Genomic DNA, 14,010 nt, shown 5'->3' with positions numbered 1-14,010 from the left:
AACAATGTGTCACATACCAAGTGTTTTTAAGAATAACTGAAAAACATATATTCATAAAATATATGCTATACACCTATTCTTTAGCATTAAAATTTAAACAGAATTGAAGGATGTCAAGAAGAGTCAAAGAAAATTTCATCTTGAAAGTGTAAATCCATGACCTTATGGCATTTAGGTAAAGTTGGGGACCTGGGGATGGGAAAGGGGGTAAGGCAGATGTTAGCAATCAGAATGAGAAGAATAGGATCTGGCTTCCCACATCATTCCTGTTCACCATTCATTAGGAATCTATTGAATTAAGTCACCTTGATTCTCAAATCGATTTTTCTATTCTTGGCACAAGCTCTAAAAATAGTGAGCAAGAAGCAAAGGAAAATCAACATAGTAGCCAGTGGCCAAAACTCATGGGTCTCCCGAATCTCTTTTTGCAGTCAGGGTATCAAGAAAGCCTTCAAAAAGTTTCAGCTCTGTGCCTGCCTCTAAGAATATCTTCCAAATAGTGGACGTTAATAAATTCAACCACAATAGGCTATTTTAAGCAAAATCCAGATTAAATCAGATATAACAATACTTCACGGATGGAAAAAAGTCCCAACAAAACATTCATTAACACACTGCCAATAAAAAAGAAAAATCCCGTTAAGAGTATGTTATTGATGACAATAAATAAAGGAAGGACTGGAATGCAAAGCATATTTACTCAGCTTAGGTACAAAAAAAGACTTTGAACACTGAATGAACCCAGTTGTCAAATTACAGAAATCACCATTGTTCATTTTAAAAGCAGCCAGACTGAAAATGTTTAAATGCATGTTCTACATAAGCAAAACTTTTAACTGTCAGCCATTCTAGACTTTGAATGCCATAGAAAATTTTGATTCAAATTTAAGGTTTTTCACAGAAATAAAATAAACCTTACTTGAAGGCCTAAAATTAAACTTTATTCAGCACTGTTGAACTCAAAAGTGAATATTATTTCACAATACATAAAGAAAATTAACAACTAGCTTCTAGATGGCCAGAGGATGGATTTCACTCAAGTCTAGAGAAACACTTACAAGAGACAGAACCAGTATGCCCTGGAAATGGGTGTAAAGAAATCAAGCAAGGCATACCATGGGAATTAAAGAATTGTGATTTGTTGGGAGTCTTTCTTCCAAGAAATTCTAACTCTCTCCTACTACCAGATAATTTGAAAAGCCCAGTCAACTCTTATAAATGTAGCTCCTGTAGCAGAGGTTAAAAAACTTAAATGATTACAATATTTCTCCAAAATAACTAGTTTTCCAACTCAAAAATATTTTCCTAAGATTTTCTTAATATACTTCTTGCTGATTAACTTAGGTCCCTTATAAGAAGAAATTGCTTCATGCCAAGATAAAGAGGATAAGCAGGAGATTATAGACAAAGACTACAATGACATAAATGAGAATAATAATAGCTAGCATTTATATATCATTTAAAATAAATTCACAAAGAAAAGACACTTTATATGTAATCTCATAATTCAGAAAGGTAGTTGATCTCACTAAATACAAAGACTAATTTTGCTCCCAAGAGGCAGACAAATGAATTTCTTCTTTCCTCTCAGTAGGAAAGTGAGGCAGAAGATTGCATGTGGTACAAAATTGCAATAATTTTTATTTCAGTTTTTATTTGTTATAAAAGAGAAGCCTATTGGAAGGGTAGCAAAAGAATAGCAAGAAATTACAAAGAACATCAGTGATTTTTTTTTTAACTCCCTACATTCATGGTATTAAAAAAAAAAACAAGCAAAGACACAGTTCTGAGAAAAAAAAAACTAATTCTTTCTGAGAGAATATCTTATTACTAAATTCAATTTAACTCAATAAATACTTTTTTAACACAGAGTTTGAGCCTAAGGCATGGAGAATAAAAAGATGATAAATGCCCTTAAGGGAGGGCACTATATGTCAGAAAGAATTATGTGTTAATAAGTAAAGTAAAATATGTTGATCACAAAGATATTCAGAAATCAATCAACATTTGTTAAGTTCCTACTGTACTAAATATTAAAGGTACTATACTAAATACTAAAGGTACTGTATTAAATACTAAAGATGCTACCAAAAAAAGACAAAAGGTAGTCCCTACTCCTGAAAGAGTATAACTACTCCAAGAAAAACTCAATTCATTAGGCACTGGAATTTGTTGTGTAACATGGTACATATTCAAAACTATAAATCTAATTTGTTAAAACAAAATTCCAGGGCCATATTGAATAAAACTAATCTAATTCAACTAAGAAATTATGTTCTAGGTACTAGGAATATAAAAATTAAAGATTTTTCAGAGTTTTTGATCTCAAGGAACTTAATAGAAATAACCAGAATAGATTCACATAATGGATAGAGAACTAACTTGCAATTAGGACTCTGAGGTCACATCCCACCTCTGACACATACTAGCTGTGCATCTGAGCAAAGCATTTAATTTCTCACAGTTTGATGGCACTAGTAGTCATCAAGAAGGAGCTAACCTGCACTGGTAGAGGAACTTTCTTCACCCTATCTTAAATAATGATTAAATACAAAAAAATTAAATAAAAATGTCTTAGATAATTCCATATCTTAGATAATGATTAAATACAAAGTAGGTCACAATGGCATTGAGAAATTCCAGGAAGAAAGGGTGAAGCTATAAAGCTGGAAGAAAACATGATGGGAATTCTTGCACAATCTTAGGAGTTAGCAGAACTTTGAAGAACCTTGAAGAACATAACCTTGAAGAAAAGGAGAAATATCCAAAGGTATATCTGAAATGCTATGAGCAAAGGCAACTAGATACAGGAAGGTGGGAAGAGAGGGAGAAAGAGATTATAAATCTCATTTGGCTAGGAACACAAAAGGGAATGCATGAAGAAATTTTTAAAAGACTAGAAAGGTAAGGAGTTGAACATCAGGTTAAGTAGTTTATTTTTGATTCAGTAGGGAATGGAGAAATACTGAAGGCTTTTAAGCCAGTGCATTAGAAAGATTACTTTCACAGTGGTATGAAGGATAGATTTTAGAGGGAAGAGAAAAGGAATAAATGTCAACTATTAATAGTCTAGACAAGAGGTGAGAAGAGTCTCAAAAGGAGGTATTGGCAGTAGAAGTAACAAGACAGGGAAATGAATGGGAGAGAGACAGATTCAAGAGATTGTATAAGTAGAACCTATAGACCCTTTAGGAAATGGAATAATAGAAAGTTTGAGTGAACTTCAATGCCTTCCTCATCTGGTAAATGTGACCCAAAGAGTCAATCTGTTAAAATGACTCATCACTTAATGACATACTCTAACTGTCATGGTTGGAATTATTAACAATCGGTTTTAAAAATCTACATGCTTACAGGACCATATGCTATCATAAAAGCAGTGGTTTGCTTTTCTAGCCATTCATTATAAATCTCTGAAGCATTAATTTATAGACACATCATCCTTGTGAGCCAGATCATTCTGACATACAGATTAATTCAGAGGGCTCTTAATAGAACTCAAGTCAATGACAAAACAGATATTTGACCTCAGAACTAGCAATTCCCAGTTTCATGGCAAACCCATAGACTGCTACCTACAAGGGTTTACTCATGTAAAGACAAAACCAAGTGACTACCAACAACCTTTCTGCCACCCAAAACTGCCCCAGCCAGCTTTAGAGAAAGGACACTCCCCATCTTTCTGCCACTAGCCAGCATGAAGTTCCCACGATAGGTTCTTGTGAGGACTAAAGGAAGTGGTTGCAGGTGTGGCTTTAGAGTTTCTGGCAGGAAGCCAGAGGGATTGTCCTGGGGGAAAAAACTGGGAAAAAGTCACTGTCACATTAAGGCAAATGGTGAGGCTGACATTACAAGCAGGAAAAGTGTACACTAAAATTTCATTGCATCATTTCAGTCTCCTAGGTTTGGCAGAGGCAATTTAGTCTAACCTGCAAGGCTAGGTTGGGAAGGGAAGGTACAGGTGTGCTATGTTATGTCCCACTCCCTACCCCCTCATCTTCCAGAACCTCTCAATCACAGGATAAAGCACAAAGAATAGAAATAAACCTCAAAGGTCACCTACTATAATATACTCCTTTCAAACAAGGAAACTGAGTTCCTGGGAGAGAATATGACTAGCACATAACTAAATCTGGATCCCAAAATTGTTTAAATCCAAATCAGGTGCTACTATATTTTTACTCCCTTTCCCCTCTGTAGTTCTGTTGACTTTCTAATAACTTGACAAGAACTATGTACTAGAAAGGTTAATCGGGCCATAGGAATATGGATTAGAAGGTGTCATGTACTAAAACAAAGGCAACAAGAATAGAAAGGACAAAATGGAAGTGACATTTGGAAAGTAGAATCCACAGACATGGAGACCGACTAGATTTTAGCTGTAATTAAGGAGGAGACATGAGAAGATGAAGGTTTTGATTCTGGTGAGTAAGCAGAAATGTGAAAATCACAGTAGGTTGGAGGGAAAGAGAGAAAGAAAGGGAAAGGGGGCAAGGGGAAGAGAAGGGGAAAGAAGGAGGGGAAAAGGGTGGGAGGGAGAGAAGGGGAGAAGGAGAAAGAGAAAAAGAGAGGGGGAAGGGAGAAGAGAGGGAGACAGAAGGGGGGCAGGGCAGGAGAAGGGAGGAAGAGGAGGAAAAGATTAAAGGAAGCTTTGGAAGACAGCTAAGAGGTGTGATTTGATTAAAATAAAATATTTTTAAAAAATCACTGGAAGAGAAAGGAGTCTTCAGAGGAAAGTATTATCAATATTTAACTATATGAATGGAGTTGTTTATTTGTTTTTGAAGCAATCCAGGTTAAGTAACTTGTCCAGAATCACACAACTATTAAGTGTCTAAGGTCTATTTGAACTCAGGTCCTTCTGCCTCCAGGTACTCATATCAACTGTTATTCCACCTATCTGCTCCTATAGAAGGAATTCTCACTACCCTATATAAAATGTCCAATCATTCAACTTTTTATGACAGGTCAAAATCCAAACTATAAAATTTCTTTTTTTTTTTTCTTTCTCAAAACATATGATTAATTTTTTTTTTTAAGTTATCAGATGACAAGAAAGGAGTATCTTTAATCTTTGCAAGTTTTTCAATGTTTTTCTAAGGTCATCGAGTTCATCAAATCTTTTAGCACATATTGTATTCCATCACAATCATATACCATAATTGGTTCAGCCAGTGGGAGGGAGAGGAGGACAAAAGAAGAAAAAAGGGGGGGAAAGAAATTTACATAACATATATTTAAAAGAATAGCACATAATAGATTTGCAGTTTCTTCTGTTATTTTTCTATACAATCATCTTTTTTATTATACTATATTATGGAAATGCTTGTTTTATTCCATAAATTAAAAATAAAATAAAAATTTAAAGACAAAAGGAGTCTTTACTGCAGTTTTACAGCTATGCAGTAAGAATCCTCAGGTTTTTCACTGTGGATAAAAGAGCCAACTGCCCAAGCCATGCCAGTAGTTCACCTAAATAGAAAATATACAGTCTAGATGGACAAGAAACATTCCATTTGCCTTGAAGTAGATATCTGCCTAAGTATAAAACTCATTTAATTCATCTTAAATGTAACTGCATAATTACTACTGTTACTTTTATTTCAAACCATATTAAATATACATAATACTCCCACAACAGAAAAACCATACAAATGAGGCCAACCCTGAAAAAAAAAAAAAATCCTCCACAACAAAAACAGGTTTGTCCTATGAGAAGACTTGCTTGTTTTATTTAGAGCATTTATTATTGAAATTAGGCAGCTTGGCAAAAAAGGATAGGGAGGTGGTCTTAAATCAGAAAAACCTGGATTCCAGTCTTGCCTCTAAAACACACAGTTAGTCACTTCTCTAAGCCTTCAGGCAATTTATCAAAGACTATAATTTACAAAGAAAATGCCCATCTGCATTGGAAGAGGGAGCACCTCACCAGGAATTCCATAAACTATGAAATCACAGAGATGGTTTAAAAAAAGATCCTTTAACTGTACTCCAGTTAATTTTTAAACAGAGAGCTTTACAAATCAATTCTGACGTGAAGCAGCAGCAGCAGCAACAAAATGGGACTATGGAAAGGGGAAAACCAGGTTATGTTAATTCTTTCATGAAGGCAGGGGTAAAGGAAGGAAGCTGGAGAGAGATCAGAAGTGCTTTTTGGTTGTATTTTTAATATACATCAGGCATCCTTTATCAAAAGCTAGATGCCAATCCAAAGAAATTTGGAGTAGGAACACAGTTACCAAAGTACATAATCATTAGGTAAACTGAGAGATGGTTAGCAGTTTAATGTCACAAGAATCAGGATTAATCAATTCAAATATCAACTTTTTAGGGTCTAGGAAAAAGAAAAACTCAAAATCAATGAAATCAGTACTCATTCAGGATCTTGAGCCCCACAGGGATATGGTCAACAGAGGATAGAGTAGTATTCCATATTCTTTTCCATTTTGGTCACAGAACTTATTGCCAAATTTTATTTTGCAAATGAATATAGAATAACTGCAGAATAGACAGAATTATGAAATATTAGGACTAAAAGATCCCTAAGAGATCACTAAAGTTCAGGCTTTGCTACTCACCATCTGGCATGATCTTGTGCCAGTCACTTTCATTTTAGATCTTTTTAATTGTTTTTGTTAGTTTTAAAGATTAGATCTCCCTTTCTCACTTAGGCTGAAAGTATAGGGATTATTCCCAGGCCCTTGCTGCTATAAATTGGCACAGTTTTTCAACCAGGGGGCCAACTCATTCCTCCTTTGGCAACCCTGGTCCTATTTCCCACCCCACTGGCTCCCAAGGGGCTTGACATACTGAAATCCAAGTAGACAAAATCTCCATAAATCTGCCACTTTCACCTCCCCAATTGTTGGAAGAAGCTCTTATCAGGAAACTTACTCTCCTATAAAAAATAAACAAACCCACCCACTGGCGATTTCAGTTTTCCTATCTGTAAAATGAGGAGTACATGGCCTTCAAGGTCCTTTCCAGCTCTAAAGACAGAGATTATCATGTATACTCTTTAATAAACAATACTATGACCTTGTACAAAATCTCTTATTTAACAGATGAGGAAATTGAGACCCTGAGAGCTTAAAGATAGTTAAGGTATCAGAGACATAAATTTTAATATTTCTATGGCCTTTCCGAAGTTCAGGAGCTTTTAAAAGAAAACAATTTTAAGCACTGGGCAGTACCTAAAGGGGTAAAATCTGGAAACACCATGTATCAAAGTGAGCAAAAAATATCAAAGTGCACTTATTTTCTTTCTACAGAAAAATGTTCAATTTTCTGGGAAGGCAAGAGGAGAAAGAATGTCAAAGGAAAGAATTAACTGACCTTCTGAACTGAGGTGGTCAGATCCAAGCAGAGCTGAATGATTTTATTCTTTGTCACAGAGAAGTCAGTGATCCCTGTAAATGGAGTCCTGGAGAAAAAAAAAAGAAAAGAAAAGAAAAGAAAAAAGAAGGAAAAAACCTTTCCTTGAGACAAGAAATGTACTAGGCTTCCAACCCTGTCAGCTGGTAGGTATGAGTCCATAGATTATATAGTTAACTATATTTGTTATATTTAACCCTTTCCTATCTTGTAACTTAATAAAACTTTATCCTGACTAGCATTAACACAGGAGGCAGTACATTGCTGAATAAAAAAACAAAATTGGACCAGGGAGTTTGCTACTGCCAAATGTCAACCTCATACTAACCAAATTACTCTACACAATCTTTAAAAATAATTTCAGTCTTGAAAGGAGCTGAGATGTATCTTCTCCTGCTAAGACACTTTTCAAGACTTTCCAAAGGGGCTCTGAAGTCGGTCACTGACCCATAACTCCCTGGGGAGTGTCCAAGTGAGAAAAAAAATTACTCATGTTTCTATAACAAAAGGAAGTCAACTAGGCATCCCATCTCCTGACCTGACAGGAAAAGAAAAGGGAGATTAGTAAAGTTACCTATCCAGCCAAGCTAGCAAAGCTTTAGCAGCACCAATGAGTTCCACCACCGAAGTCAGGAATTCATTAGGAGGTTTGCGGGAGGAGTTTCCATCATAAGTTGAACTTTTCCGCCGGCTACTGATATAATTCTGCAAGTTATTGGAAGAGGCCCGTAGTTTCAGAACCAAATTCTTCATGTTATCTGTTTCAAGGCCATAATTCTGTGAAAAACAAAACAAAATAAAACAAGTTAAACTCTATGAAGAGCACTCCCAAAAGGCCAATATTAATTTTATCAAGCCAACAAATGCTTGAAAATTCTGAATGATTGATCTCTGAAGGTATCAGTAGGTAGAAAGGCAGTACAACAGATAGAGAGGAATACTCATTTTCATGAGTTTAAATCTGGTCTCATATTTTGTGGCTGTGGGCAAGTTACTTAATCCTGTTTGCCTTGATTTCTCCATTTGTAAAATGAATTAGAGGGGAAAATGGCAAATTACTCCATTATTTTTGCCAAGAAAAATGCCAAATGGGTTTTGATACTCAGCAAAGACTTTACTGCAATCCATTTCAAGGTACTACTTGCTAATTATACAAAGGATAAGTCAATTCCCTTTTGCTAATTTACAAAGTATTTTTGCTCTATATTTCTGTTCCTACTCCATATCATTTCTATTTTACATACATAAAACTTTACATGTAAAGTACATACAAGGTAATATGCATGATACTTTATGTGTATAGTTATTATTCATCATTCACAGATAGAGTGACTGTAAAAGTTCTTGACTAAGGAATTAGAATATCTATGAATATAAAACTGAGATCCAGAATTCCTGTGTTGGCTGAGGTAGAATGAAAGAGTGGGAAAGGAAATTTAAGGGGAAATATTCAATTTCAAGCCAGAACAAAACCCAAATAAGCATTTGTTGAGTAGTTATTATGCTGTATGGGTGAATAAAAAATGTATAAGAAGTAGATCTTGCTTTCAGAGATATATTCATATAATTGAGATGTCACAGCTTATAAACAAAATACTAGAAGTAGAAGAGTAGAGATCTCAATGATCCATGGTCAGAACAACAGTAAGGGCTGCCCCAGTTCAGAGAAGGGAGATAACCCGGAGTAGGGCAGGCCCAGGGTTCAAAGCATTGAAATTTTGAGTCACAGGATCTGAGTTCTAATTCCCACTCTTGTTACTTACTATCTGTGTGGCTAAATCACTCAACCTCTTCAAGGTTTGGATTCCCTTATCTATAAAATGAAGGAAGACAAACTAAATCATCTCTAAGCTCTACCACCTTTCTCTCTCCATGAATATATAATCCTAGCTTAAGTAGGATTTGGGCTGAGTGATGATGGAGGAATACAATAGGCTGACGTAAAAACGAAGGGCATTCTAGGAAAATCAGAACAAAAATCAACACTAAATGTATAACCTTCATGTTGTACTTTAAAAGTTATAAAATGACAATTTAGTCCAGTGAAAACAGCAATGTAGAGGGCACATTCAGTATTCTCTGGATAGAAAGATAGCCTGACCCTCCCCTCAGGCACACTCATGTTTCTGTATCTATTTTGTGCACATATACAATTATATGTTTATATGCTGCTACTGCCTAGAGAATATATTCATCAAGGGACAGAATCTGTATCATTTTTGCCACTTTATCTCCAGTCCCAGATATAGACTAGACACTTAACATGCTTACTAATTATTCATACCTAGAAATCATAAAAAGCTAAATAATTCAAAATCCTCCCTTTTCCCAAATCCATGATCACATTTTTTTTTTCCTTGCTAGGGGATTTGGTTATCATGCAAAAGTATTTAATGGACATCTAATATGACTTAGTCTCATAGATGAATTATATAGTAGTGACCTTTATTAGATAATAATTGAAAATGTACGTCTATTGAACAGATGGATAGATCTTTAGGTACCACTATCCTTAAATAAATGATGGATACAAAGACAAAAAGTAAAACATTCCTTGCCCTCAAGAAATTTACATTTACATGTAAATACAAATACACTTATAAACAAAGCAGCTATTTAGAGGGATAAGCTGGAGTCAAAAAGATCTAAATTCAAATGTGACTCAGGCAATTAAGTAACATCTATTTAGCTCAGTTTTCTTCTCTAAAAAATATCACCTACCTTCCCAGGGTTTTTGTGAGTATCAATATTTGTAAAAAGCTTACTACAATACCTGCACATATAGAACTACTTATATGTTAGCTATCATCATCATCATCAAAGCATCTACATATGTAATTAAATATAACTATATAACAAAGCAACAAGAAGTAATTTCAAGATGGAGAAAGCTCCATTGAGGAGAGGGGGGGAGACAGTGTTTTTAAGAGGGAAAAAAACCTCCAAGAGGAAGCCAAGTTGTGCTTTAAAGAAATCTTGAAATAACACTCAATGAATCAAGGCTTTACTTAAAGTGTCTAATATGTAAGCAAAGTCATACAAATACAAAGAATAAAACAATCCCTCAAAAAGTTTACATTCTAACTGGGAAGACAATACATATCCACAGAACTAATATAAGTAGAAAACACAAGGTAGTTGGGAAAGACAATGAGTATCCATAAGGATAAAAATAAGGAATGTGGACAGCTTTAAGATGCATTTCAGAGGAAGAGAATTCTCTGAAACAGAAGAGAAGGGAATACAACCCAGAAATGGGTGACCACCAATGCAATAGCATTTGGGTTTGGAGTGAAAGGTGTGAAAAATAAAGAGAAAATCAATTGAGTGGATTATAGAGTGTAGGAAGAAAAGTAAAGTGCATTAAGGTTAGATTGCAAGAGCTTTAGAAGCTAAAGAAAGAAATTTAAATTTCATCCTAGAGTTAATAAGGAATGACTTGCACTTTATGTCATTAGGACATATGTGTAGAAGGTATAGTAGATATCAAGCAATGTCAAAGAGTCTCGAAATGAAAAAAGAACACATAGCAAATGGCGTCAATATTCTCAATAAAATATTAAGGAGGTCCTTGGGTGAGAGTAAGGGATGAAGTGGAGGAAGAGGAAACCTGAGAGAAGGTTTGAAATCTTTTCTGTAGAGGTCTCCAATTAAAGCTGAATAATATGAATTTAAAGTGTCATCATGATTTTTTTTTTTAACTTCCTCCAGTAGCATTCAGCAGCAGAAAAAGAATGAAAATTACCTCAATCTGGAATCAAAGGATTAAAAGAAAATTTTTTTTTAGAGTTTAGAATTGAATTATTTAACTATGAAATTTTAATTAGAAAGAAAAGGAAGTAAAGTCAGAGCAAAGATCATGTCCTAGGAAAGTTCTGAAGGATTTAGGTATTAAATATTTCAAAAGTGAAGTGCAGGTGAGTCACACAAAAAGGGATAGAATGATAAGTTATGGTCAGAGTGAATGTAAAAGTTCTTGACTAAGGAACTGGAATACCTATGGGTAAAACTGAGATCCAGAATTCCTGTGTTGGCTGAAGTAGAATGAGTGGGAAAGGAAATTTAAGGGGATTATGTTAAGAGTGGGAAAGGAAATTTAAAGGGATTATGTTAAGAAGTCTGAGGAAACACCAATATAAACACTGAAACCCTCTGGTACAGGAGCATATATTGAGAAATGAGAAAAAAAGATGATAAACTAGCACTGAATGCCAAGTAAAAGGAGTAAGAGTATTACCTGGCTGCAACCCCCAAAAGCTACCTTGATTTGATATTAAAAAAAAAAAAAAAAAAATTGGAAGAATTCACTTCAAAAAACAAATAGTTGATGAGTGATTGTGACAAAGGACAAATTTAGAAGCAATAAAGGGAAAATAATATTCCAAAATCTTCCTCCAAAAATCTAAAAAGGAGGGAAGGGATAGATGAAGTTACAGCCAATACTACTAAGGCTGTCCAGGCACACACTAGGGGAAACGAGGTTTCAGTGAAAGCAGTTAGTCTAAAGGAAATTTAGAGGAAAAGGTCCAAGTTTATGCACTTCAGAACAAGAATTCTAGAGGGTACAATGGATGACATGGTAAGAATTGGAGTGAACCACAGGTAAGGTAGAATAGAAGAGGCTGGGAGTGACAGAACAAGAAGTAGCATTTGTGTATTGCTAGCAGCCCCACTCCAACCCCCCCCCCATAAAAGCCACAGAGATCTAGATTTAAATTGAGGCAACCTCAGTTTTTTGTCGAGTTAATAAAACTCCCTGGGTGATTCTGGGCCTATTTCACTAGTTGGGGTTTTTTTCTTCATATCTAAAATGAATGTAATAGATCTCTTAAGCTCTATGGTGTTTTACTGGTTTAGTCCATTTCCTCCTGAACAAAGTCTAAATTCCTTTCAGCTCTTTTCAACCCCAACTTTTCTCACCTGATTGATTCAATAGACCATCTTCTAACTTTTTACACTACTGTTTTCCAAAAAAGTCCTGATTATAAACATACCTTCCAATAACAAATCTTCCTTTTCTTTTGAAAATAGTTTGCTCATATCTGACTATAGTTTTATGAAATATATAATAAATTTCCTCTACCACAAGTCATGGAAAGTGAAAAGTTTTAAGTTTTGAGGGTTTTTTTTTTTCCTTTAAACTACAGCTGCTGGGCAATCAATACTAAACCCTGCCAGATCTAAAATTCTCCCTCTGATTTCACTGCCATATTTTTTGGAGCTAAGTTTTAAATTTTGTTGGTTTTCCATAGCTATAAAATAATCATTTTATGGGGGGGAGAGAAGGGAGGAGAGAGGATGTTTGATTTGTTGGGGTTTTTTAAACTACTAAAATATAAATGGATACAAATGGTCTTATCCAGTTACATACAATAAAAACTAAGCCTTTTCCAGATTTAAACAAAATACTATAAATGTTATTAAAAAAAAGAATATTCCATGTCAACAATGCCTGGATGTGCATCCATCCTTTTTACTGTCATTTACTAGACATTAGGAAATGACATGCTTGAACATGGTTTTTTCCTAGAGAATAACAATAACAAAGCTGGATGTTCGTCAGAGTTTTTTTTTAAACTGACTGATGATATAATACCAACTATATTTTCAAAACTACCCTACACACAGTTTGACATAAAGAAAGATCTGTGATTACACTTGTACCTCCATTCCCTTGCAGTGGAAAATCATTTGCCCTTTCAAATCACCTTAAGTGTTTTGAGTTATGGGAAATTCCTCTCATATAGCCAACTCATAGCAGTGTCAGAGTAACTTAGTTGCTCATTTTCTTTATTCCTGTATATTCTCTACATTCACATATGCTGCCTCCTCAATCCTAATCCATCCACTAAAAGAATTTTCCTTTAAGACAAAGACAATTTCATCTTTATCTTTATATCATCAGAGTAATTCAAAACTTGGCACATAGTAAGTGCCTAATAAACACTTGATGGATTGATTGATTTAAAAATTTTCTTGCAGAAGCTTTAGTTATTAATCTTATCTTTCAAATGCTTTTCTATTTGAATAATCTTTTTTATTTCAATAAACTTCAGAGGCTCCCTCTTCCTCCAAGATCAAATAGGAAATCTTCTCTTTGGTTTTTAAGGCTCTTCATAATCTGGCCCTTTTCTATTTTTCTAATCTTAGTTTACTCCTTCCTTCTCTGTACTTTCTGATCCCCACAACACTGTTCCTTGCTATTACTCATATAGAATAATCCATCTCTCCATCTGAACATTTTCACTGGCCTGGAACATTCTCTCATCATCTTTGCATCTCTTGAGATCTGTAGCTTTTTTCAAGTCTCAGCTAAAGTCCTATCTTCTGCAGGAAGCCTTTCTTACTCCTCTTTTAATCTCACTAAAATCACCTCCAATTTATCCCAGATATATACTGTATGTATTTAGTTGTTGCCTTTCCCATTAGAATTCTAGATCTTTGAAAACAGATTTTTTGTTTTGTTTTGTTTTGCCTTTCTTTTTATCTCTGGTGCTTTCCACTCTGTCTGGTAAATAGTAGGCAATGAATTAATGTTACTTGACTTCACTTTTGAAGAGAAAGCAGTGAAAATGCAAAGTAGAAGGAGCTATAAACTTCAATACTTGGATAAAACAATACAATAAAGCTCCCTGC

The 14,010-nt window shown here is 34.8% G+C and overlaps 1 protein-coding gene across 2 annotated transcripts in view; it reads right to left on the bottom strand.

Moving 5' to 3' along the window:
- CNKSR3 (CNKSR family member 3) overlaps nt 1–14,010 on the bottom strand; it is a 194,889-nt gene that overhangs the window by 21,617 nt on the left and 159,262 nt on the right. For both annotated transcript variants that reach the window (XM_031937587.1, XM_012549433.3), the window contains exons 3-4: nt 7,949–8,151; nt 7,336–7,423 (exon numbers count right to left, since the gene is read on the bottom strand). In XM_031937587.1, the coding sequence (XP_031793447.1) occupies nt 7,336–7,423; nt 7,949–8,127 (267 nt within the window). In that variant the 5' untranslated portion in view covers nt 8,128–8,151. The remainder of the gene's footprint in view (nt 1–7,335; nt 7,424–7,948; nt 8,152–14,010) is intronic.

This window comes from Sarcophilus harrisii, chromosome 4 (assembly GCF_902635505.1).
Source record: "Sarcophilus harrisii chromosome 4, mSarHar1.11, whole genome shotgun sequence".
In the NCBI taxonomy this organism is placed as follows: Eukaryota; Metazoa; Chordata; class Mammalia; order Dasyuromorphia; family Dasyuridae; genus Sarcophilus; species Sarcophilus harrisii.
This window is presented reverse-complemented; position numbering and strand designations above follow the sequence as displayed.